Source organism: Triturus cristatus, chromosome 5_2 (assembly GCF_964204655.1).
Source record: "Triturus cristatus chromosome 5_2, aTriCri1.1, whole genome shotgun sequence".
Classification (NCBI taxonomy): Eukaryota; Metazoa; Chordata; class Amphibia; order Caudata; family Salamandridae; genus Triturus; species Triturus cristatus.
The window spans coordinates 1092643922-1092671832 of NC_140588.1; the positions used below are offsets into that span (position 1 = coordinate 1092643922).

Sequence of the window (27911 nt, forward strand, 5' to 3'; positions counted from 1 at the left end):
AGATGGATTGTTAAATGCATACAAACATGGTATGCTAAAGCTAAAAAAAATGTAACTAGTCCCCCCTAGAGCGCATTTCACTCGCAAAATTGGGGCTTCTGTGGCCTTTTTAGGTAACATTCCGCTAACTGACATATGTAGGGCAGCTACATGTCTACACCACACACATTTACCAAACGTTATTGCGTAGATGTGTTAGCAAGTCAAGTAAATTTAGGCCAAGCAGTACTTGAAACACTGTTCCAAAGAACTGCAACACCTACAGGTTAGCCACCGCTTTAGGAGTATACTGCTTCATAGTCTATGCAAAGCATATGTATCTACTGCACACATACCTCAAACACATTTACTTACACAGTAAGCATTTGTTCTTTGCATGTAGAGCTGTAGTTTTGCAGCGTGAATCTTTATGGATTCACTATGCTGTGCGTTATTCCGCCATCTAGTGGTTGGGTCCGGAATTGTATTTTTTTTTTTTTCGTGGCCCAGGTGGGCGTCTACATACCACCATTTGGTGTACTTCGTGACGTCGACGCGCTTCCTCCAGAAGCTCCCACTTTGGTCGCCATCTTCAGATTCTTTTTTCCTCCGTTGGGTCTGGATCAACAGTGAAGGCCCTCCAAGAACTTTGGAGAGAAGAATCGACAAAAATAGAAGAGAACTTTAGAATATATCACCGGGGAAGACACCGGAGATCAAGTATGAAGAAGGTCGACGACAGAAGAGAGAACATCGAAGAATTCGACATTTTAAAGGAGAATAATCATACAGGGGGCTCGCTGGTCGCGGTGATGGACAAAACTCCGTTTAAATTCTGCGCGAACTGTCACCACAAGTACGCGCAAAAGGACCAACACCCGGTCTGCAATCTCTGCCTGCCGCTCGACCATCGAAGTGAGGCTGCAACGCCTGAGCAGCGTTCACCCCGAAGACCTTCAGAGTAAGGGAGAGGCAGAGAAGAGCAAACTACAACATGCAGGTGCAGGGGACACCCCCATCACTCGAGATTTGGTCCTCTCCAGCGGAGAGGACAACATAGCAGAGGGACCAGAGGACGTCTTCGTTGTCAAGGTCGAAAAGAAAATGTTGAAGGAGGTAAGAGTCTTCGAACCCTAAACACTCCACTGATACTCGCAAAAGCGAGCCAAAGTCCTCGAAAGGAGCAGGGCCGTCGAAGCACTCGACGTCGACTACTGTATCCAGGGACAAGCAGACCGTCGGATCCTCTGAGAAGGACCCCAGAAGATGAAATCCCAAGACAAGGGAAAGGCCTGAAGAGCAGCCACGAAAGAGAGGCCTCGACGTCGGAAGGCGAAGACCCAAACTGTTTCGACTTCGGTGTTGACAACCGCGAAAAGGAAAGTCTAATCTCTCGAAGCGGATCATGCAGCAGAGATGGAAAAGAAAAGGAAAAGGCTTGAGGCCGAAATGGTGAACATCTTGCAACGCAAGAAAGACGTAGACAAAAAAAATGAAATTCTACAGCATACCGTCTGAAGCCACGGCCGAAACAGAAGGGTGCGTCGATTTCCAACCGCCGACCACACCTGAACCTGGAGAGGAACAGGAAGAAGACCTGTATTACGGGGGCGCCGAAGGGGAGGAAGACTAGCAAACTTACCAAGATTCGACATCCTCGGAGGCTCAGGACTTGCCGTGGCAAGATCTCGACGCCGAATCCCCGGAAGAGGGTGTAGAATCATATCAGTCGAGGCCTTCGCTGCCGGACAACATAGGGATCTACAACCAAGTCATCAAAAGGGCTGCAGACACATATGGAGTGCTTCTAGAAGAAGAAAAACCCCAGTCTTGCTTCCTCTTGGAGAACTTGTTGCCATCCCAGACTAAATGCCAGTTCCTGCCCATGCTCCCAAGTGTTCTGGACCAGGGGAAGGAGGCATTCAAGGAGCCTGCCATGTGTAGAGCAGTGACTCCACGAGCAGAGAAATATAAGCATTCATCAAAAGACCCCATGTACTTTAGAGGGTCAGTACCAGCCGACTCGCTCATCGCATCCACGGCTCGGAAAAGGGCAAATATACCCACAAACTCAGGTCCACCACCAGACAAAGAAAGCAAGAGGATGGACCTGTTAGGTAGGAAGATGGAAAGGAGCGTAGCTATACAATGGCGCATCGCCAATTCCAATGCACTCCTCAACAGACACGCATACCAGCACTGGGAAGAAGTGGGAGAACTCCTCAAGCACGTACCAGAGTAATACCAGAGAAGGGCAAGCTACCTGGTAGAAGAGGGGAAGAACATGGCAAATACAGGTTTAAAGTCGGCCCTAGACGCAGCGGAGACATCTAGCAGGCAGATGATGCTGGGGATCACAGAAAGGAGGCATGCCTGGCTAAGGATTTTAGGTTTCAAAAATGAAGTCCAAAACAACATCCTCAACACCCTCTTCCAACGGGGAACAACTGTTCGGAGCACCAGTTGATGACAAATTGAACCGGCTGAAAAAAGATAACGAAACAGCAAGGTCCATGGGGGCACTGCAGTTCCGAGGTATGAGAAGAGGAACACCTTCCAGGAGGCCAACAGGCAGAGGAAATAATCAAGCTGTGGCACAACACCAAACCTCCCAGCAAGGTTATCAAGAAGGTAACCAGGGACAGCAGCAGGGGCAGCAACAGCAGAACTGGCAGTACCAGCCCTGAGGACAATCCTTTCGAGGGCACGGCGAGGAAGGGGTAACTGCCAGAGGGGGAGTCTGCCTCCCCCAGCAAAGTGACTCCCAGCAAAACCAACGCACACCTGGACAAGACCTCAGGGGGTGCAGAAAGAGTCAACGCAAGGACCAACAAAAAATCAAAACCTTCAATAGTTCCTCCAACACGCAACACCAGTAGGAGGCAGATTAAGACACTCCCTCCAGGAGTGGAGGGAAATAACATGAGACAAATGGATATTAAACCTCATACAATACGGGTACTGTATAGACCTGGAAAAGCCACCGCCAAACAGAAGGCCAAGGGTCAGAGTGCGCTCAACAAAAGAGCGGACACACTTGATGCAGGAAGCAAGAGAACTGCTAAAGAAAAGCCATAGAAATGGTACCACAAAAACAACGGAACAAGGGGTATACTCAACCTACTTCCTCATACCAAAGGTAGACTGAACATTACGTCCAATTCTAGACCTAAGATTCTTAAACAGGTTCATAAAGACTCAAAGGTTCAAGATGACCTCGCTCCAAGAGGTCATACCTCAACTACAAAAGAGATTACATGGGAACTATCGACTTAAAGCACGCCTACTTGCACATCCCTATCAACAGCAAACACAAACACCTCCTCAGGTTTATGATCAACAATACTCACTACCAGTTCACAGTACTGGCTTTCGGACTAAAATCTGCACCAAGGGTCTTCACAGAATGTCTGGCAGCAGTAGCAGCACACTTGAGGAAGGGGATTTGTATACCCGTACCTCGACGACTGGCTGGTAAAAGCAAGCTCATACCACAAGTGCAAAAGGCACATAGAGATAGTGATACAAACGCTTGCCCAACTGGCGTTTTCAATCCATTGGGAGAAAACGTCAATAGAACCAGAAAAAGTGAAGATATTCTTAGGAGCAGAGATCAACACCATACAGAGCATGGTGATTATGCAAAGAGATGTGTCTTTACCGCAAGGGGCAAGCTCTGACAGTGAGGACCGTGAGCAAACTGATGGGAATGATGGCATCATGCATACATTTGGTACCAAATATTCGCCTACACTTGAGACCATTCCAAGAATGGATCCAGCAGCAATGGTCACAGGCGACAAAGTTGGGAGGATCTAGTGGTTGTCACGCAGGCAGTACAGCAAGAAATAGCGTGGTGGAACCAGAAGAACTTGGCACAGGGGAGATCATTCACACAACCAACTCCAACTGTAACCATTACAAGAGACGCCTCCCAGAAGGGGTGGGGAGCGCACACAAACAACCTCAAAGTAAGGGGGTTGTGGAGACATCAGGATGCAATAAAGCACATCAACTACCTAGAGCTCAAGACAGTGTTCCTAGCCTTAAAGGCCTTTCAGAAACTGCTGTACGGACACAGAGTACTGATACAAACAGACAACGCAACTACCATGTTCTACCTCAAGCAAGGAGGGACACAATCTGCGACACTTTCCCTGCTAGCGCAGGAAATATGGAGATGGGCAATCCCCAGGAAAATAGACCTGTTAGCAATACATCTACCAGGGAAGGGCGATGTAGAAGCAGACTGGCTCAGCAGACGGACGTCCGCATCCCACGAATGGGAGATCAACCAACAAGAAATCCAGAAGGTATTCCACAAATGGGGAACTCCGCAAATAGACCTATTTGCAACACACCAAAATGCCAAAACTTTGCATCCAGAGTACCTCGCAAACAGCCCCTGGTGAATGCGCTATGGATAAGCTTGTCAGGGACATTTGCCTACTCTTTTCCACCAATACCGCTACTACACAGGGTACTGAACAAGTGCAGGTTCAGCAACACGACGCTCATCCTGATAGCACCCCAGTGGGCCAGACAAACATGGTTCTCACAAATCATGGCGATGTCACAAACGCACGCACACAGGTTCCCCGCCAGGAAGGACCTGCTAACGATGCAAAACTGAAGAGTACTACACCCAGAACCAGAAAGCCTCAGCCTAGCTGCCTGGCTCCTGAGGACCTAGAGTTCGCACACCTAAAACTACCGGCAAGCACGAGGGCGGTACTCAGAGGCAAGGAGACCTACCACAAGAACGTGCTACGTAGCAAAGTGGAAAAGATTCACCGAATGTTGCAGTAGGGAGAAACTGCAAACAAGGATTACTAAGGAATCCACAGTACTAAGATACTTAACGCATCTACTGCAGAATAAACTAAGCTACACATCCCTAAGGGTCCACTTAGCGGCAATTGTGGCTTACACAAGAGGAGAAACAGGGAAAAGTTTCTTCACCTCACAGGTGGTAAAAAGATTCCTAGAAGGAGCAAAAAGGTTCGCACCTCCAAGAAGAATGCCAGCACCAGCATGGAACCTCAGTGTAGTGCCAACACAACTGATGAAGGCACCATTTGAGCCTATTCACAAAGCTACACTGCATATGCTCACGCTAGTAGCTATCAGATCACTGCGAAGAGTAAGTGAATTACAAGCGCTAACACTCCAAGAACCCTACCTGCAAATACAGTGATAGGATTGTCATGAACGGACCCGCATTTCATGCCAAAGGTGGTGTCTAAGTTCCACATCAATCAGACAATTCAAATGCCGAGTTTTTTCCAAAAACCTTCCACAAGCACAGAGAGGGCCTTGCACACACTGGACGCCAGGAGGGCAGTGATGCGCTATATGGAAAGGACAAGAGTGCAGGAAAACAAAGCAATTCTTTGTATCCTTTGCCAGCCATTTTTTGAGACGACCAGTTACCAAAAATACCATTGCACAAACCATACTGCTTTGCCACAAACAGGCTGTGCAACCATTACAAGGAGCAGCTCATGCAACAAGGAATAAAGGAGCAACAATTGCGTTTCTGGCCAACACTCCAATTCAAGACATTTGTCAAGCGGCTATATGGTCTTCAGTGCACACGTTCACTAAGCACTACTCTGTGGATATCCAAATGAACAAAGAAGCGCAAGTGGAACAGAAGGTCTTGCAACATATTTTCAGTAACCAGTGCTCATCTTCCACCCAACCACCACTGTAAGGACAAACTGCTACAAAGTCTATGCACAGCATAGTGAATCCAGAAAGATTCACGCTGCAAAACGTATAGTTTTTTACCTGTCGGTGTAGTTTTGCAGCTTGAAGTCTTTCTGGATTCACTAGCGAACCCACCCTCCTCCGCCAGAAAGATGAGACCAGAGGACAAAAGTGGGGCAGAAGGTGAAAAAATACTTTTCAAGGTTAGGTGAGAAAAAGTAGCACAAGAAAGAGAAAAAAAAATCCGAAGATGGCGACCAAAGATGGGAGCTTCCGGAGGAAGCGCGTCGACGCCACGAAGGACATCAAATGGTGGTATGTCGACGCCCACCTGGGCCACGAAAAAAACAAAAATACTACAATTCCGGACCCAACCACTAGATGGGCGGAATAATGCACAGCATAGTGAATCCAGAAAGTCTTCAAGCTGCAAAACTACACAGACATGTAAACTATACGATTCACATGGGCCCACCCGTTTCCCCGAGTACCTATAGTTGCAGTTCTTCATTACACATTTATACGCATGGTCATCTATATACTTCACTTTCTTACTCCATTCTCATCCTCCCCTTACCTCGTGACTAGGAAAGACTTCTTCGAAGTAAAATAATTTGAAAACATCCGGAACCTTCACTAAATGGCAGGAGTATGCAAAGCATGTGAATCTACAGCTCTACATTCCAAAAACAGATGCTCACTGAGTAAGTAACATTAGCCACATATTCTGCAGTAAGGTGTTTTATGCCTGATTATTTGGAGGCTGTAGCAGCTTTGCTGTTTGCTCCGTGAGGAGTGCCTACTTGTCCTCATACTTCTGCTGTTAAAGAGAGGGTTTGCTCAACTAATGCTTCGCCAGAGAGCCAAGAAACGCAGGGCAACACCAATTAATACCACTGCCCATCCTCTCTGGCTGGAATGATGGACAGAGCGAACAGGTGCATCAATGAACATCAATGCCTATCCTATTGGTTGAAGGGCTTCTTGCCCTAGGGGGCCTAAGACACCAAACTGAGATCACACAGTAGCACATTGCTTCACTGTAGAAAATTATTTCATATCAAGAAATGAATCCATTGATGCAGTTTTTATGTATTGAATGCGGCCGGTTAGTGCTCTTCGAAGGATAAAAAACACCTGCGTGTCGTCTGCGAAGGAGACTACTTTCGTGCCCCAGGATGAAATAATGGCGGTTAAGGGTAGAGATTAAAAAGCAGTGGGCCGAAAGCGGAGCTCTGGGGTATTCCGCACTCCAACGTTTTGCTGCGGATGAGAAAGGTTGTAAAGGCCCATTTTATAGCGAGCATGATAGTCTAAAGTCACATTGCCCCTTTTTTTTGCCTTAAAGTTCTCAATTAAAAATAACAAAGGATGTGTAAAGCATGGCAACTGCTGTCCTTATAATAAATTTTATAATATGGACACCTTTAGATGTCTAAAGCTCCTGTGTCACATGTTGTAGAGCAGGCAAGGCTGTTACCTTTTATGTTTTAGAGAGCAGAGATCCCTGAACAGCTCATGTGCTTTTGTGCTGTCCACCTTAGTAAATCGCTTTCAACCAGATTTCTTCAGTCACTTTTCTGCCCAGAACATCTGGTAATACTTTAGGAGATTTTTGATGCAATAAAAAGTTCTTTTTTTCCCCTGCATAGTCTTTGCTGGTCCCTTTTAGATATGTCCTTCCTTGGTGATAAAACATATTGCAAAGATGGAACAGTTTAGTTGATGTGGTTTACATTCCACAACACCATGTCGGGACTGACCTATGCACACAACTGTTTGTATTTTTATATTGCACTTGAGGTGGCAGTTCTGCCATTTCTAACAAGTGTAAGTCGCAGGGTTTACTATTACCAAATCTAATGCTACTTGATTTAATAGCCTCTGTGGAATGGAAAGCTGAATCAACCTTGCTGGTTTTTTAACTTGACTTCCTTATTCGCAAAAATTAAGTTTACTTTCCTGACCTGTTAGCCTGCAGGAGTTTTAAGAGCGAGAGAGCTTGGAGTTGCTTTTTTAGGAGCAAAAAAACTGGATGCTCCGTCCTTGTTCCAAGAAAACCTTGATTGCTTGTGAGGAACTTTGTAGTACTTGCTCAGACATCCCCAGGTGTTGTATCTCTTTTGCTACTGGTCCGACTTTTGAGGATGTCTGGAGCTTGTCCTGTGCTTCAGTCCGCTGTGCTGAAACAGATGCCAGTGATAACACCTTTGTTAGCTTCTATCATGACATTTACAAATTGAGAGGCCTTGCTCCAACAGGACTGTAGATTTCAATCAGAAGACCAAGCCTAGTTCCAGATCTTAGTCAGGATTCCTTGGGCCCTTTCTAGGTATATTCCAAATCTTGTACGATTCCCAATAGAGGAAATTTCTTGTCAGTCTTTGACATTAGTCATAGCCTGCGTCTGGCTCTCCACCATGTTGTGACCCTACCCCTCAATGCATCATCCAAGCTTTATATTATATCTTATCCTTATCTTAGGTTCAGATGAGTATTTTTGTCCATTCCTCAGATTCAGAACACCTCTGGATATTTTAGGCAGAGACATTGTCATTTTTAATGAGTTTAAAAGTGGTACCAAAGCTTCTGGTAGTCTAGAGCATCTATTAATGCTTTTCGCAATCCAGGATTGGAAGATGATGGAGAGAAGCTAGTTCTCCATTTCTAAGCGGAATCTTCTCATTCTGAAGAACCACCAGCGAGTTGAATCCTTTTTAGTTTGCCATATGAAAGAAGATTCATTCTGCATTCACTTAAACAGCTCCACACGAGGAGAGTACACACTTAACAGTTGAGGAAAGAAGTCTGCCAGGCTTTAGCCACAGCATTGAAGGCAAGTTTAATTGCTTTTCAGTTAGTCTCCCTGAGTGTTATAGCGCTTAGGTTGCTGGACACAAGAGATAATTTATTCACGTGATATGCAGTCCTTGTTAAGAGGATTAAAAGGCCTTGCTTCCTTTGTAACGCGACCCCCAGCCTCTCCTCTCTGGAGCAGGCCCCTTCCTGTTTCACCCCCTTTTCGGCGGGACGACAGGTGGGAAAAATAAGAGCAGCCCATAAGGTGTGAGCACCTCTGCCAACCCACCCCTCTGGTGGGGGAGGTGAGGTAAAGCCAACTCTTCAGTGCCTGCCGTCTTGCAGAGGGCAGGGACACTCCAAACACTTTTAGGAATTGCGGCGAAGCCCCCACAGAGGGTAAGCACAATGTGGGTGTAGTCACCCTACGGTCAGTAGCCCATTGGTGCCTGACCTCTAGACCCCTAAAACGCCCCCTTAATACAGTATTTAGCGTGCGGCCCTGAACAAAGAAGAGACCTACAAAGATGGACGAAAGACGCCCAGCAGACTAGACTGCAGAGAGAAACTGACTTGGCCCCAGCCCTACCGGCCAGTCTGCAGTTGCCTTGTTCTGCAACCAACAACTTCCAGAACCCCTGGGTGGACTGCCTTAAAGACCGGATCGCCTGTGAACAGCAGCTCTGTTCCAAAGCATCACCAAAGAAAGCAGACACCTGGAACCACCACTGCACTTGACTCCTACGGCCAGAGTAAGAGTGGCCCACTGGTCCCAGGGAAGTCCCCCAGTGCTCCAGAGTCCGTCCACCCCGGGTTGACCCCTCCAGGACTCCCTGTCTGCACGGAGGCCCAGCCATCTCCTACCCTGCCGCCTACTGCGAGTGGCTCGGTAAGTTGAAATCCAGCCTCAAAACACCCATGCATCCAGCTGCCCTGCGCCTTGGAGAAGAGACCCCGAGGTACACCTGTGTCTCCGAGCCCTCCAACTTACCTGCCCAGCTGTTGGTTCTTCCTGGAAGACTTCCTGGCTAGAGCCTGCAGCCAGAACCCAAACCCTGCAACTCCAATTGAAAACAGGGCACCCAACGCCAAATCGGCACCCCTCACTCAGCTACCCCTGTGTCGCTGTGGGTGCACTTTGTGTGCTAAATCAGATCCCGTTTTGCCCTGAGCTAAACCCTAGGAGCTTTTGGTCCCACAACCTTGTGGCGTGCCCATGAGCAGCAACCAACTGGAGGCTCCCTATCCCCCATTTGATAACATATGGCCTCAGCACTCTGCACCCAGCCCCCTGGTGCCACTGAGGGTGCTTTGAGAGTGCATCCTTGACACTGGTGGAACCCTTGTTCTAACCTCAAACCCAACTCCCACAACCAAGTACTTACCTTTAAATCGATAACTTCATTTCCTCCTATAGGATTGTATTCACCTCTTTTCTGTGAAAAGCAATTCTAAGTGTGGAGTTGAAATTGTATGAGAACTTAAACTGTGTTTACAAATACTGTCTTACTTTCCTTTTATTTAGGAAATGACCCAGTGTGATATCTAGGCATATCATACGCAGTAGAAAAAGTAATCTGAAAAGTAATCATTGAAAAGAGTCCAACTGTTTCTGAACATTTAACAGTACACTCTGATAAAGTATTACTGCTCGCCCACCCTACCACAAATAGAGAGTGAGGTGCATCTAATTTGACATCTGCAAGCCTTTGGGGTTCGACTGGACTATATAGATCTTGACCTTCCTAGTTTTTATACATTTTCATAAAATCACATCCAGATTTTAAAAGGCTAAACTCTCAGCTACTTTGGCCTCTTTCCCGCAACCCTTCCTCCCCTGCAAATCCTGATATAAAGAACCTTGAGAAAGACCGACCTTTGTTAAACACCAGTTCTTCTGTAGCTGCCGTGCTGTTTGGAAAGGTTCCGCATTTTAGAAACAATCTGTTGCTCACTAAATCTGCTTCTGTTTCAGCTTCTTAAAAGCTTTGCTAGACGTAGAGATGATTCCAGCAATGACCAGGATGCTGCTGCTTCTCCGACTAGAATTGTGTGAGCTGATCTGGAAAGCCAGTTTAGTTGTTGTAGCTTTGTGGCCTGTACTCAGTAGTATTGACACCCTGCTAGGCTAAGCCTTGCTCTACTGCTCTACTTCCCTGTGCTGCTAAGTTCCCCTTGTTTGGCGCAGATGCTTATCAGTGATTATGATACAGAAATAAGATGGTCTCCCTGTTCTCTGCCCATTATTTGCTCCTTCCACCTCCCAGTTGAACTAGAGCCTTGCAATTGATGTGCCTTTCAAAACCAAAGGCCCTAACTGTTGACGGCCACTGCCCTTGTAGCTGTAACGGGCAGTGTCAAATTGTTAGTTAACACAGGAATGTTTTTGCCTATCAGTCCGTTTTTGTTACCCTTTATAAAAGTGAATTAAAGTAGGGTTTCAACACCTACAAGGTTAAATGGTGTTTTTTTTAAATTAAAGACCATTATGAGATGCTGCCCTTGGATGCACCGTCTGCAGAGTTCATTTCGACCTCCTAAGCAGAGGCTTTAAATGAAGGAAGGCGTTGTGTGGAGCTAGACATAAACGTGTACATGTTCAATTTCGGTGTGTGTACATCCGGTAGATGTCAGTTTTTGATGTCACACTGGCCATTGCTCTTCTAATGCTTGCGAGTTCGTCTATGCATCATGCCACCTTTGTCTGGCTTGTCCACTATATCCATGTGGATGACGGTGCCTTCTCCTGCCATCTAGTGATTCTGTCCTTGCCTTTGTGTGCTTCCATGAATATTAACTAGCGGGATTGTGTGACTTGATGTGCTGTAGGCACTCAACGCTATGGGGAGTTTGGGCTTCTTTCTCATGAGTCGAACAAATATTGGAACTGTTCATTATAACTATTGTGCTTCTTACTGAAAAGGGGAACAGTGCCTCACTTCGCAAAACCCCCGAGTGCTTGGTCAACGTTGCCCTTAGATGCTTCGAGGCCATTAGAGGCCGATCTTTACCTTGAGAAATGGATTGCAATGTAGAGAACAGAGAAAACTGGCATTGAAAGAAACCTTTCAGTGTCCGTCTTAGTAAACACTAGTAAGTAACCTTATCTGCTGCATTGTCCCGTCTCTGGATTACTTTATTGAAAGGTTGGACCTCTGTCGACCGCTGTATTGACAAAAGGAACAATGATCATGTGAGCAACAACGGCCTCACAAGCACATGTGCTATGAAACTCAGGGCGGCAGACCCAGCTTGATTTGCCTCAAGCACCATTGCCACGGTATTACTTTTGAGGAGATTCTTTGCGGCGAGTAATCCTGTCCGATGTACATTGTCTGAATCTCTTACCTGCAGGTTTCTGTGGATTCTGTGCTATGAAAAGGAGTAAAACAGTAGAATCACAGAGAACCTTGCAAAGAAGGAAGAATGCCCATGGGAAGTTTTCCACTCTGCCATAGATTGTAGAACACCTTTTGACACACTCTAAGCAGAGCTACAGGCTGCGGTGTAAACAGCCAGTGGTTGTATACGCAGGCTGTTCTCCCCCTACAACATTTTAGTAGGATAGCGAGCGTCTCAATTCTATCCATTAGGAATTCTGGATGCTCTATTGAGGCCATTTGGCTAATGTGTTCTTTGTATTGAACAAAACTTAGAACTGTTATGTCTGTTAACTTGTTTTCAGCTCAAGTGGCTTCAGAGTGGATTTGATTTCATATACCCTAACATAAAAGCACATTGTCTTTTATACACTGGGCGCCAAATTACTATTGGGGCTGGAATGAATACTTGAGTCTTCAAAGAAGCGAGCAGTGTAGTTGCTGCCTGAGGTTCCAGCCTAAGTGACGGGGCCTTTACCTTGTTGGATTCATTTGTAAATGTGCTTGCGCCTGCAAGAAGATGACGCAGCTTCTTCCCACTCGAGGATCGCTCTTCCGAGAGCAGTCCGACATCAACACTCCCGTGTCTTATAGAATTTAGGATACTCATTTAAATTGATGCTCCAATTTTGGCATCTGAATCCTTCTAGTTCTGTTACTGGTGATCTCTTTACCTTCCTGGTACCATGTTAGTGCCTGAGGCTGGCACCCTGTAATGCCTGCTGAGGGCAAAAGGGCTTCTCGTCTTTGTGAATGTGCAACATCAAGCGACCACCAACCCTTTCAGGGAATCTGCCCTTCATCTTAAAGTCTCAAGACGCACTTCATTATGTTTTGTCAGGATTATTGGTATGGGAGCTTGCTTCATGGGATAACTAGCTGTAGACCAGAGTTAAAAGTTAACATTAATTTAAATCCCTATATAGTCTTATGTAGTGAACTGTCAAAAGAAACAAACTGTATCATTGACAGGACTACTGGAATTCGGCACAATAGAAGAACCAAATGATGCAACCAGGTTTTTTTTTTGTGACTTATTTTTAACATTTTCAGATTTTATATACTGTACATTATATAGATCTTTCGAGCAGTTATGGCATATAGTACAGTATGTGATATCACACATCATCCGCAAAAACTGATGGATAGGCAGCGAGGAAAAGAAACTATCAAATACTAAACTATGTGTGTACCCTATAGACTCCGATAAATAATATGTCATTTGAACTGGGGTGTAACACAGATATGAACAAGGGGAGGGGCTTGGAAGTATGATGCGACTAGGTTGACTAAAATATGCAACTAGAAAAGTCAGTGTACAGTAGAAAGTGGCACATTTTGTAAAACGGTATTACTACCGAATTTTGCCATTTATAAACCTGGTAACACTGAAAATATTTCATCACCTTCTAATTGAATACCTGAATGCAGCAATAAGCAACTGAAAGATGACTCGACCTTTGCAAAGGACCTTCCGCTGCTCAGGAACATGTCATCCTGTTTTGTAGTAACTTTTGATCTGTTTGAGCTAGAAACAAATTTATTTTTAGTAAAATCTGCAGTATATGCAGCAGATTATTGTGGCAAATGTGAGAAATCAAAAATGATGTGAAAACCAGCAAAGAATCGCAGAATTCCAGTGGCAGTGCATGTGGATATCCGTGTGCATGAGACCAGTGAGCTACTACTTGATGACACACAAGTAGTGTATAGTAAACTAATAGCATGTTGACTCGTTCTAAAATCTGTTTTAATGCCAGCATCAGATGGCTGCAAAGTAAAGCACTTGTTACCTCAGGCACTATCTTTGCTGCAGACCTACCTTGAGTTTTTTGGTATAATTCCTATACTTTTATGATGAGAGCCAAAGGAAGCTGCTTGTTTTAAGTGCGCCGTAGAACTCCCATAAACCTGTTGTAACCCGTAGTGTAGCTTAATCCATTCATGATCTTTGGTACTATTATGGTGGCAGGTATCTTTCTATCAGTTTAGCAGTAGTGGTCCCTTCATACTGTCCTCTGCTTGATGTTTGGCCATGCTCTATATGCATACAAACACACCAGTGAACTAGAGCACTGTCCTAATAAAAAATCTTTCCAAGGTGAAGGCATCTTAATTTCTGTGACCCTTTTGAACATGGGGAGCATTGTTAATCCTCATATTTTGTTACAGAAGCAGAACGCCACATTACTTTTTCCAGATTTCCATGTCACACTCTGGGCAGTTTGAGCATCTGTCTTCAAGAACCTGTTTTAGCGGAGTATTATCAACTGGGGTATGAATTTCATTCCTCCACTAAGGGCAAATTAAATGAAGTATGTCGTCTTTTCCAGGTATTCTAGCTCCTTTGCGTTGAAGCATTATTTTGCCTTCAAGTTGATGGGTAAATGAGTTTGTTGGTAATTGAATATTAAGCGAGTGATGTCTTTATTGATGTTTAAGGAAGCAGACTAAATTGGGTCTATTGTGGATATCTTTCATATATGAAGGTACTCTTCAGTAACTACAAACCTAGCAGCCCACCAGCAGGCACGTAATGATTGCATCTCTTGCATTGCCCAACGTTGTGTTGCGCTTCTAGCAACTAGGAGTGTATTTCAACATAGCACGAATGCTTATTTGGAGTTATTTTTAATTCAATAATCTTTAACACACAAACACTCTGCTGTGATGCTGTAGCAAGTGTTTTGCAGAGTAAAGTCTCTAGATTCAGGTGTTTTTCTCGGTTGTCATATTTCGAACTGTCCAGTTCATTCTTCATCACACTTTATCCCCACTTGGATGGAAGTGAAAATGTTGTGAAAGTATGTTTGCAGCAAGGGAAAAAAAACGAAGCAACCTATTTCTTTGAAATATTTTCAATCTGGTTTGGTGATTTTACACCCATTCATATAGTACTTTTGTACTGTTCGTATTGTCCAGTAACACTTTCAGAATCTAGATGCTCTTAATGTAAGAAACTAATGCCTCTCCTCTGTGGTGTTCAATAAGTGCCCACTTGCAGAAATGTAGTTCTGTTACTAACAAGTCTGTACTTTTTTGTCAATATGTATTTAAATTCTTGTGTGCCGTGGATGTATAGTCCGGCAGTGTAGCAGACTTCATACAGAACAAGGAAAATATACACACAAATAAAAGCTTGTCTGGGAAGGAAATCAGTCGTAGATTCACATATGACCCTACATGTTGTCTTCAATTACAATGAGACTCTCGTTTCTCTTTTCCAGCTCGCCAAATGAACTAAGTTAGGATATTGAGCAGGTTTTCTTTTTTTCCTAGAATAGAGTGTAAATAAAAGACCACACTTACCACAGTCTTGGGCTGATAAGCTTTCTATTTTCCGTATTGTCGAGTATCCTCTGACAACTTTTAAACAAGCATGTGAGCCTAAAGATGGCCATGCTAGAGAACCACTTGATGCATATCGTAATCATTTTTCTGTTGGGTATTTAACACTTAGAGTTCAGCTGAACTAGAAAATGGCAGCCTGCACCTGGGTTCTGGTTAGCGCGAGCATAGGACCTCCAGGCGTGTGCAGCGTATTTGGGGCGCCTGCAAAGCCTATACTGCAGGTTCACTTTTGGTAGTTATGAGGATGAATATTAACTGTTACTTTATTTTTTTTTTCTCACTCTTGCTTTACAAATTCTCCTTCCCTCTCCTTACTACTACCACCCCCTCTCTTCCTTCATTCACTCTTCCAAGGCTTGCTACCTGAAAGCTATCGAGACTCAGCCCAACTTTGCGGTCGCCTGGAGTAATTTGGGCTGTGTATTCAATGCTCAAGGGGAGATCTGGCTTGCAATCCACCACTTTGAAAAGGTAGGTATGGCTGGTAACCTTGGAACATGTACTGAGGCGTGTCATTTAACCTTCATGTGAACCGCTACTGTCTGAAGTGGGAACGGCTACAGCTGGAATGTATCTCGTGTTAACTGTAATGGGTAGCGTACTTTATAAACTCCTTGTTGGTGTGCCCAAAACTCAGACCAAAGGATTCAATATTGACATTTATTTTCCACTTGGGGCCTATGTCTTGATGAAATGCCCTTAAGTTGTAACATGCAGAGCTTTATATGGTTGAGCTGCACATGTCTTGAGTGCTGATGTTTCTAGCTTTCTGTAGTCCTGTTAGAGCGGGGGATACCACACAGATGTACTCTTGCTTTTTATAACTGCGCAAGTAGCGCTCGCTGCTAAACTAATGGTCACCGAATCCAGGAGTCCTTTCAACAGTGAATAGTTAAACCCGTATGCCCATATTGGAGTACTTTGTATCTTTACAGTCTTTCGGTCTGCATGGTTGGAGCTCTGTAGTGGTGCATTCTGGTTGCTGTTAGTGTTCGGTTATGTGGCTATGATTTGGCTTCTTGATGCTTTTGACTATTGGCTACAATTGAAAGCGTTTGTATGTAGATTTTGGTGTCGGCATGTATCTGTGGCACCTGATGGCCAGGTTAGGGATATGGAGTGATGGGTGTCTGCTTATGAGGGGACTGAGTGATCACTGTCTCTATGCATAATTCAGTTTTACTAAATATTTATGGATGTTGTATTAATTTTGTCTTTTCAGGCTGTTACGCTTGATCCTAATTTCCTGGATGCTTATATCAATCTGGGTAATGTGCTGAAGGAGGCACGGATCTTTGACAGGTATGACGAAGATGACCTGCTCGCAAGATATTTTCATTTGTCCACTTTGATTAGGTTATCATCTAGTGTGAGGTACCAAGACGAGCACTAGGCTTTAAAAATCTTTTAGCATGTAACTCCTGGTCGAGGCTGTAAAATCTGACCTCAAACTCCACATGTGTTTGTCACCTGCATCTACCCCAAATCTCTTTGATTAGGGGTTGTATATTTGTCAAAGTCTACTTTTTAAATTCAAGGGCTTGTAAAATTTGGGGCCCTGTACCACTCGATGTCGTTTTGTAAACTAAATGTCTTGTAGGAACTGCATGGTGGGGCTTTTTACTTGGAGCCACACATAATCTGAGAACCCTGGTTCTAGTTTAGGTTTGTAAAACCTGACTGACTTGAGGAGATTGATGTCCTATTGTCTGATACCAGTGAGAATTTGAGTTTAATATTAATCTGGCATCTTGTCATCAATAAGGCCAATGTAGTAGGATTGCCTAACTCTGAAAAACAAAAACCCTGGCCTTTCTCATAAGGGTCTCACATGAGGATGAGAGCATCCGTCTATAGGAAGCTGGCTCTGTATATACTAGAACAAAGTGAGGTATAGTGTGCAGAGTCCAGTGGATCCCCAAAGGTAGGCAGAGGTAAAAGTAACTTACTCTATTTGTGGTAGTGTGTGTAGGAAAGTGGGTTTCTTGGTGCGCGTAATATACACCAATAGGCCATGTGGTTTCAATTATCGTACCAAGACACGGGCGTGATAATTGAAATCACATGCTTGGCTGTGGCGCGCATGTGCACACCACTTGCAGGCTTCTTTGTTTTCCCTATCGCGATCGCGTTCATTTTCGCGATTGTTTTCCTTGTTTCCTTTCGCCTCACACATATTGCAGTCCACGCCCTTTTCGAAATCAAACAAAAAAATGCTACCCACGTCCAGTCATAAGCGCATGCATGTTTGGTGCTGCATACGTGTCCATTCGCCCTATGAAATGATGCAGCAAGAGGCTGTGTAATTAAACCTTTTACATGGTATTCCCCCTTAAACATCCATTCACCAGGGTGGTGCAAGCGCCTTGCTGTTTGTGGCCTGGCGGCTTGCTTCCAGTCAGAGAGACAGGTAGTTACCTCACTGCCTTCGTACATGGTCTGTGGGGTCCGTGTCAGCTGCTTTCACCTTAGAAACGATGCTTCAGAGGCTGCTGTGTGGAGCCGAGCAGAGGTATGTTAACACAAAATCCACACCGCTGCACTTTACAGAGGTCACAAGTCACCTGGACCAGCACTAGGGGTCACTAACCGCTGGGGTCACTGACAGGAAACGGGGCTCAACATTACCTCGCCCTCTCTAAAAGAAGTGCTTCGAAGCACTTCCGCTGCTCTGAGTGTGTTCAGCCGCAGTGCCACTTGTGCACAGTGCACTTGTGACGGAGACACCCCCCACCCCACACACACACACAGACACAACGGAACGATATGTTCGAGGCATATGAGCTGCAGATCACACACTAGGATAGTAGTTCGCCATCTGGTGTTGGGCTCGGATGCTTGCAGGTTGTTGTCTTCAGAAGAAGTCTTTGTGGTCACGAGATAGGTGACTCCTCCCTTGGACGACAGTGCGCATGGGCATCAACTCCATCGTCAGATTGTTTATTTCCGCCATTGGGTTCGGATGCAACTTTTCCGCTCCGGTTGGAAATCTCAGTTCCAAGCTTTTCGAAGCGCAAAACTTCCACAAAACATCGAAGAACCTTCATTCTCGACATCGATTTCATCGGCTCGATTCCGGACGTCGACGCGGGCTGCTGGGCCTATCCACGCCGTGAGGCCTGCGGCTCATGGAAAGGACGCCGTTCAAAAAATGCCCCCAGTGTGGAGCAAAATTTCCGCACAGTGACCACCACAAAGTCTGCAACCTGTGCCTGTCTCCCGAACACGACGAGTCCAGCTGTCCAGCCTGCGCATCCTTTTGATCCAAAAAGACCATTCGAGATCGAAGGGCTCGACGACACATCATGGCATAAAGAACAGCTCCAGAACCAGAGGACATCTTTGATGAAGGCCCCGATGTCCCAGAAGAAGATTCCGTGGATCTACAAATCATCTCCGAAGCAGACGACCTCATCACTCCTGGGCAACGTGTGAGTACTACTGCCCCTGCCCCAACCCCTCCAAAACCAAAGGCATTGGTCAAGACTTCGCCTGCTGGCCCCAGTCGAGACCGAAAACATCCTTCAGAAGCCCCGCCTCCGGGTTCAGCTCCGAAGAAACATAAGCCTTCCGGTAGCTCGGGACCGAGCAAACCGCATATCATTGTTCAACCGGCACCTTCGGCCCCGAAAACACCAAGGCCAGTAGATAAACCGGCACCGAAGGTTCCCAAGCCTAAAGCAGCCTCACAGACAAGACATGGATTGTAGGTTAGGTTTCAGGGGGCATCTCTAAGATGCCCTCTGTAGTGCTTGGGACATTCAATCCTACACTGGCATCAGTGCGGGTTTAATGTGCTGAGAAGTTCGATACCAAACTTCTCAGTCTGCAGTGTTGCCATTATGGGGCTGTGGAGTTCGTGTTTGACTAGCTCCCAGTACCATATACTCTTAAATGGCAGCACTGCACTTACAGTGCCCAGAGATGGACCTGGGTACTGTGGGAGCACAGGGCTCATGCTCCTGTGCCCACAACACTGGCATAGGGCACCCAGCTAGAGGGGTGGCTGATGTATGCCAGGGCAGTGTAGGTTGTGGGCATGGCACACAAGGTTGTCTTGTACCCAGACACTCAGCCTGCAAGGGCAGTTTGTTTGTGTTAGGGTACAGGGCCTCTAAGGGTGGCACAATAAGTGCTGCAGCTCTTAGAGGCCTTCCCTGGTCACAAGGCCCTGGGTACCTAGGGTACCATTTACCAGGGGCTGACATGTGGCCTGGTTTTGCCAATTTGGGTTTTAGGTACGGAACATAGGCCCTGGGCACTTGATTGGCAGGAGCCCCGGGCACACTCAAAGTACAGTCCGAAGTTCAGCAAAAAGTGAGGGCATACCTTGAAAGAAAGATGGCACTTTCTCACATCAACTGAGTAACGAAAACGGAAATGCTCACCTGCTATTAGGAGAGATCCCAGTACTGGATCTTGGTGCCCAGAACTGACCCTGAAAACTTCTTACTTACAACCGTACTTACCACTAACTCAATTTTCTCCCATAGGAAACCATTGACTGTTTTTCTGTGAAATTTCTAAGTGTCGATTTTTGCAAACTACAAATATTCTTTAAAAATCATGCCAACGGTGAAAACGTAATTACTTACCTGTTTTAGATAGATGCCCCAGTACTGAGCCTAGTAGCCCTGCACTGGATTACAAAAGTAACAAGAACATGCTTTACCCGTAACTTGAATTTTCTTCCATAGGAAACCATTGACTGTTTTTCTGTGAAATTTCTTCTAAGTGTCGATTTTGCAAACTTATAAATATTCCTTAAAAATCGCCTGTGTAACTTAAACGCAGTTTCTCAACTGCTTGTAGGTGGTACACTAGTGCTGGATCCAGGATCCAACACTGACCTAGAAAATGTAACCATAACCCCACTTACCTGCTAAGTGAATTTCCTTCCATAGGATAACATTGGTAATATGATTAGAAAAAGTTTGAGTGTCAACTTTTAAAATAGCAAAATATTGCTTAATCACTACAGTAACTAAAACGAATTTACTCACTTGTTTCCAAGAACTGTCCCAGGACTGAATCTAGGATCCAGTCCTGGAGTTAGAAAAGTAATCCTAAAAGTAATCAATTGCATTTACTTAGAATTTACCATTGAGCTCAATGTATATTTGTGTTTGAAATTTCGTTGCCTATTGCAACAAACTGTAAATATTACCTGCAAAAGTCAATTGCCTATTGAAAAGTATTTAACTTAAGCATCTCATTCTGAGAAAGTATATTTTGATACCTATTGTTGGTTCTAAAATAAAACCATATATTTTTATACAAACCTTTGGCCTAGAGTTCAGTTATTGAGTGTGTGAGACCATTTGCTGGCTGAGTGTGGACAACAAATGCTTTACACTGTCCTCTGATACTGCCTTACTGCTTGACCAAGCTACCACTTTAGAGAGTAAGGTTATATCTAACTTTAACCTCTGCCAAACCTCTGGGGACTGTGGACTCTAAAATATTTGTTTTGGAACCAACAATAGGAATTGAAATATACTTTCTCAGAATGAGATGCGTTATCTAAATACTTTTGCAATATGCAATTGGCTTTTGTAGAAAGTTACAAGTTGTTGCAATAGGCAACACAGTTTTAAACACAATAATGCATTGAGTTCAATGGAAGTTTCAAGTTATTTGCAGTAGATTACTTTCAGGATTACTTTTGGGATTCCAGGACTGGATCCTAGATTCAGTCCTGAGACACTACCTAGAAACAAGTGATGAAAGTCGACTTAGTTACTACTAGGATTTTTAATTAATATTTTGCTATTTTAAAAGTTGACTGAAGAAATTTCATAAAACAGTCAATGATTCCCTATGGAAGAAAATTCAAGTTGCAGGTATAGTATGTTCTTGTTACTTTTGTAATCCGGTACTGGGTGCCTAGACTCAGTACTGGAACCTTTATCCAAAACAGGTAAGTAATTACGTTTTCATAATTTGTATTTAAAGTTTGCAGAAATTGACACTTAGAAGAAACTTCACAGAAAAACAGTCAATGATTTCCTATGGGAGAAATTTGGGTTACTGGTAAGTACGGTTGTGAATATTTATCAGTCAGTGCTGGGCACCAAGATCCAGCACTGGGAGCTCACCTAATAGCAGGTGAGTATTTTCGTTTTCGTTACTCGGCTGATTTTTGGTGAATATTTTAAGTTTTGAAAAGACCACAACGAAGAAATTTCAGAAGAAACCAGTCAATGTTACCCTATGGAGAAAATGGAGTTATCGGTTTAAAGGTAAGTACTCAACTGGCAGACTTAAGGTTCTGGGCATAGACTGGGGGGGGGGGTCTCCCAGGGTCAGGTAGGTACAGTTGGTTCACCCTCAGCGGCACAAGTGCGGCTGGGTGTAGTGAGAGTTAGGCCCAATGTTATCCTATGGGAGGCAGGGGTGCCTTGGTTGGTGGCTGCTGACTAGCAGGCCACGCGGCTGTGGGAGTTGGGTTCCTGGTCACTTGATTAGGGCAAATGGGGAAGTAGATGGGTGCAAAGGTTACACTGCCAGGGCCACTCGGGCGGCTGGGTGCAGGGTGCTTTTGAGCCTTCGGGCGCTCAATTGATTTCAATGGGAAAGCTCCGGTTTAGGAAAAGACTGCAAGCTCGGGGACAAAGATTCTTCAGGTGCCACCACCACTTCGAGAGGTAAGTTGGGCAGTTGGAGGATAGGTAGGTACCCAGGAGTTGGGATCAGGGGGCCGCAGGGCGCCGGGTGCAGGGGTGCCTTTTGGTGTCGGGAAATCTTACCCTCTGTTGATAGTGGTTGGGGGTTCTGAGGCTGCAGGCGTCAGGAGCGTCGAGGGAAGTCCTTGGGTGCCCGACTCGGGGTCACAGTCGCCGTGGGGTCTTCCTCGTGGTCTTTGTTCACTCCGGCACAGGCCAGGCTTGGCGGGTGCAGTGTGTGAAGGGTTCGCGATTCCGGGCTGATGCCAGGGATTAGAAGCAGATTTTGAGTAGAGCCTCTACTCATGGGAGTCTCAGGGGCTTGGAGCCAAAAGGTAGCCAGGTCCTCCGGGGTTTGTGAGGTTGCTGGCCACAAGAGAAGCCGGGTTGTAGCAGGAGCAGGCTCGAGGGTGGACAGGCCGGTAGGGCTGGGGCCAAAGCAGTTGGTGTCTTCCTTTTCTTAGCAGCTGCAGGGCAGGTCTTCTTTTTTCTTGCTCTTGTCTGTATTTCGGAATCTGGGGAAGGAATAAATACTAGTTTTATGGGCGTTACAGGTAGGTAAAGGGCAGAGACCAATGGGTCCGTGACCTGGGGTGGGTACACCCCCTATTCTGCCACTTTCCTATGGGAGGGGGGCAGTAGCCTAGTCCTGATTGGGTAGGGCCTCCATCTTCAAGATGTTAAGTGCCCGGAGATGTGCTTCACTTCGCCTCCCCCACCTGAGGGGTGGGGTTGGTAGGCTGGCACATCCCCTGTCCTTATTTGGGGTTTCCAACCAGGCTTCCTGCCTGAGTGAGGGTTGCAAGTGGCCTGGGGAAGCTCACAGAGCATGCCTTTGAAGCTTCCCCATGTCCATTTTGGGGGAGGAGACCTAGCACCTCGCCCAGGATGTGCATTGTTGCAGACCCAGGAGAGCAGGGGCTCTCCTACCCAGGGGTCCAGCAACCTATTTGCTGTGTGGCAGCCTAGGCAGCCTCTCAGACCAGACGTGGATTGTAGGGTTCGAGGCATGTGGGCTGCTGAATTCATATCTGTGCATAGATCGCCGCCTAGTGTTGGGTCCGGATGATTGCACATTGTTGTCCTGGAAGAGTCTTCGAAGTATCCTGAGATGGGTGACTCCTCCCCTGGACCACAGTGCGCCTGGGCATCCTCTCCATCCCCAGATTGTTTTTTTCCGCCATTGGGTTCGGATGCAACTATCTTAGCTCAACTTCGGAATACTTAGTTTTAGGCCAAAAGGCCTATAGTTTTCGTCGGTACTGTTACCGTTCGGTGTCGACTACTAGTTCTAGTGCTCCACACCCTCTTCCAACTTTCGGACCGAATTAGTCCAAACTTCGACGCTCGATCGACGATGGAATCGAGGACTCCGTTCAAGAGGTGTCCGTTGTGCCACGCCAAATACCCTCATATCGACGTCCACCCAGTCTGTAATAAATGTCTCTCGCCGGATCACGACGAATCGAAATGCATGGCCTGCGCGCGGTTCCGATCCAAGAAGACTCTGCGGAACTGACGGGCAGCGAGGCTCGAGGCGCAGCAGGCAGCGCCCGCACCCACTAATATATTCAGCACCGAGGACGCCGAGAGCGTGGAAGAAATAGTCTCTAGCCCCGCTTCGGAGCATGGTCCGCAATCGGACGACGATAACGAAGTGCTCTTTCGCCGTGAAGAAGCCGTCGACGAGGTAGGGGACTTCGACGAAGCCTATGGGGCCGAAGAAGACAGCTCTCCCGAGGAGCTAGGCCAATCCGTCTTAACGGAGGCCGAAAATGTACATCGTCGTCCGGCTCCGGTCGAGGGATCGCCTTCGGGCCTTACCCAAGACCTAATACATGGTTCCTCCGCCCCGCCTTCCGGCCCGGCATCGAACACTCTGCAAGAGCCACTATTTCCAAAGACGACCAGGTTGTTAAACCCAAACACATCCATCGCTCCAGTCCCTTCAAAATCGAAAGTGAAACTGGTGGTGGTCGGATCAACGGCGTCGAAACAATCCACTGCCCCGGCGCCGAAAAAAGTTGTCGGCTCCGACCGCGTACAGAGAGACTTCGGCGCCGAGCTCACTGCAGCAGACGCACAGAAGAAGCGCGCCCTCGGGCACCACAAGGCACCGAGACCTTCGGCGCCGACACCGAAGGCCGTAACCTCCGCAGTCAAGATGGCCGCCTCGGCTACTTCGACGCCTAAAGCACCAATGCCGAATAAGTCCTCGACTACGTCGACTGTCGATGCATCCCTTCACACCAGTGACCCCCTTCCGACAAAAAAGTCGGGGTCGGCCTCCACGTCTACTGCTAAGGTGCCCACCAAACCACCATCTCAGTTTGCTGTGCAGCAAGTCTCTGCATCTCTACAACGCATCCGTGACCAGGTAGCCCTCCATTCTACCTCGGGTCCCGACACTACCTCACCCTGTAGAGTGCACTCGGAGCCCACCAACATTACATTTGGGCTGCCACAGACATCGGCACCGAAACTATTTCAGATTCGGACACGTGTCCTACACACAGTCCACCACCACTGGCCTAACAGAACAAGATTCTTCGGGGCCACAATTTATCGACGCCGACACTGGCAGGCTAATGCTCCACAAGCGCAAAATAACGCCAGTCAGGGAAGAGGTGCCATACAAAATTCCTCTTAAACGCAAGCTACCGGCGGAGCAGGAACCAGTGCTACAAGAACACTTACATCCCCTCCACTTAGATCCGCAGTCCTTTTCTCCTACCCCTTCTGAATCGGACCCGATGCAGGAATATGGTGGGGACGCTACCATCTACCCCGGGGACGCAGATCCCGATGAACCACTACAAGACCCTGATCGGGCGTGGGATGACCCCACAGACCAAAGTATTGCTCCACATACTCAGGATGCGCAGCTCTACAACATTAAAACATCTCCTACAGAGGACACGGCCGCATTTAATGCCCTTATCGAACGGGCTGCTGCTCATCATGGGGTTGAGCTCCATTCTGACGCCATTGAGGAGGACTTCCTGCTTGACACTTTCGCATCTTCAGAAAGGACTGTCAAGACTCTGCCCATGCTTAAAGGGGTTCTGAAACCTGCCAAAGACATTTTCAAGGACACCACAAGAGCCCGGGTGTTAAACCCCAGGATTGAAAAGAAATATAAGCCTGCACCCGGTGACCCTAAATACATTAGGGGTCAGTTGCCATTAGACTCTATGGTGGTTGCCAACGCTCGCAAAAGAGCCCACTCACAGACAACTGGTGATGCTCCTCCCCCAGACAAGGAGTCAAAAGTCCTTGAAACATCGGGCAAACGCATTGCCAATACACAGGCACTCCTGGCATGTTATAACAGGTCACATTATGACACGCTGGAGTCACTGCTCCAACATCTACCAGAGGAGTATAAAGAGTCAGCGGAACTCCTCATTAGAGAAGGACAACTCCTCACTAATGAATCCATAAAATGCGCCCTAGACGCAGCTGACACAGCGGCCAGGGCAATAAACACAAGTGTCATGCTGCGACGCCATGCCTGGTTACGCATCTCAGGCTTCAAACCCGAGATCCAAAACAATATCCTCAACTTACCGGTTAACACGGAATTTTTATTTGGCCCAGACGTTGACACTACCCTAGAGAAAATAAAAAAAGACACACACTGCCAAATCCATGGGGGCGCTACAAACGCAACAATTTCGTAGTGGCTCCTTTCGTCGCACAGGAAATAGGGGAACGTCAAGGGGTCAGGGGTCACAACACCAGTATGCTAAAGGTGGCACACAAAGCACCTACGACAAAAACAACAGGGGTGGATATCGTGAATCCAGCACCAAGGGCAGGGGACGTGGATATGGCAACACCAGGTCCTCCCCAAAGAACAAACAGTGACGCCCTCTCCTTACCCCCCGACCACTTAACACTTGTCGGGGGACGACTCCAGCTGTTCCTGTCCGCATGGAAGAACATCACCACGGACAGGTGGGTCAGGGACATCATCCAACATGGGTACTGTCTGGAACGAACTTCCACTCCACCCAACATACCACCAAAGAACCGTCCTATGTCAGCCGAACACTTGGATTTACTCCAGCAGGAAGTGCTTGCTATGCTCGCAAAAGGGGCCATAGAAGTAGTGCTCATCGCCCAGCAGGGCACAGGGGTGTACTCTCTGTACTTCTTGATCCCAAAAAAGGACGGCTCGCTCAGGCCTATCCTAGACCTGCGACCCCTAAACCTATATATACTATCGGAGCATTTCCATATGCTCACCCTCCAACAGGTTCTCCCACTACTCAGTCAAGGGGATTTCCTAGCTACGCTAGACCTGAAGGATGCATACTTCCACATACCAATACACCCTTCACACAGAAAATACCTCAGATTCACTATTCAAGGGAATCCCTATCAGTTCAAAGTTCTCCCCTTCGGAGTAACAGCACCCAGGGTCTTTACCAAGTGCCTGGCGACAGTGGCCGCACATCTGCGAAGACAAAACATTCACGTCTTCCCTTATTTGGACGACTGGCTAGTTCAGGCCAAGTCAGCACAACAATGTGCCACCCACATGTCCCACACCATTCACCTTCTTCACGATCTGGGATTCTCACTAAATTACCCGAAATCAAGTCTCCAACCTGCGCACGTACAACAGTACTTAGGCATGACAATCAACACTCTGGCTGCCACAGCTCAGCCGACTTTAGTGAGAATCAACAGCATGCAACTGCTGATCTCAAAATTCACACCTCAACACTCCCTTCCAGCGCGAGTGTTCATGCAGTTGATAGGCATGATGGCCTCCTGCATTTTCATAGTCCCACACGCGAGACTACATATGCGCCCGCTTCAGGAGTGCTTAGCACGTCAATGGAATCAGGCTCACGGGCAACTAAAAGACCTAGTGTTGGTGAGCGGTCGGGCATACAACTCTCTGCATTGGTGGAATCCACAAAACCTTTGCAAGTGCCGACCGTTCCAAGAGCCTGTTCCACAAATAATACTGACAGCGGACGCGTCTCTCCAGGGATGGGGGGCTCATGTACTCAATTACACAGTGCAGGGACTATGGACTACACAACAAAAGAAGATGCACATCAACCTTCTGGAACTGATGGCAATCTTCCTAGAAATAAAAGCATTCAAAGTACACCTGTGCAACAAGGTCGTGTTGATCCGGACGGACAACATGACTGCCATGTACTACATACAGAAGCAGGGAGGAACACACTCTCCACAGTTGTCTCATCTGGCTCAGAGCATGTGGAAGTGGGCCATTCAGAGGAACATATTCCTCATGGCGGAACACCTCCCAGGCAAGGACAACCAGATGGCGGATCTACTCAGCAGACACAGCCACCAGATGCACGAGTGGGAGCTACATCCGTCAGTTCTGCAACCGTACTTCCAGCAGTGGGGTCATCCAGAGATAGACCTATTCGCCACAAGGGAAAACGCAAAATGCCAAAGCTTTGCCGCCAGGTTCCCACATCCACAGTCGCAGGGCAATGCGATATGGATGAACTGGTCCGGCAGATTTGCGTACGCTTTTCCCCCAGCGCCGTTAATACCGCTGGTGGCACGCAAACTGCGACAGCACTCACTGACACTCATCCTGGTTGCTCCAACATGGGCGCGCCAGCCATGGTACACCACCTTTCTGGAACTTTCCGTGGTGCCGCATCAAAGGCTGCGGATCAAACCCGCGCTTTTGACGCAGAACCATAGAGAAATTCAGCACCCAGATCCGCAACAGCTGAACCTGGCAATCTGGCTCCTGAAGTCCTAGAGTTTGGCTACCTAAACCTACCACCTGACTGTATGGAGATCATTAAGGAAGCCAGGAGACCCACTACCAGAGCTTGCTATGCAGCCAAATGGAAAAGGTTTGTCATTTATTGCAACAACAATGACATTAACCCGCTAGACGCATCTATTCAGAACATAATCTGGTATCTATTACACCTATACCGATGCAATCTGGCATACACCTCAATCCGTATCCATTTAACCGCAATAGCAGCCTATCTCCAAAACAGGCAGCACC

At 46.7% G+C, this 27911-nt stretch overlaps 1 protein-coding gene across 4 annotated transcripts in view; it reads left to right on the forward strand.

Annotated features, from left to right (window-relative positions):
• Nucleotides 1-27911, forward strand: part of OGT (O-linked N-acetylglucosamine (GlcNAc) transferase) — a 668897-nt gene that overhangs the window by 138981 nt on the left and 502005 nt on the right. For all 4 annotated transcript variants that reach the window (XM_085608464.1, XM_085608465.1, XM_085608463.1 and 1 more), the window contains exons 5-6: nt 15576-15692; nt 16444-16523. In XM_085608464.1, coding sequence (XP_085464590.1) covers nt 15576-15692; nt 16444-16523 — 197 coding nt within the window. The remainder of the gene's footprint in view (nt 1-15575; nt 15693-16443; nt 16524-27911) is intronic.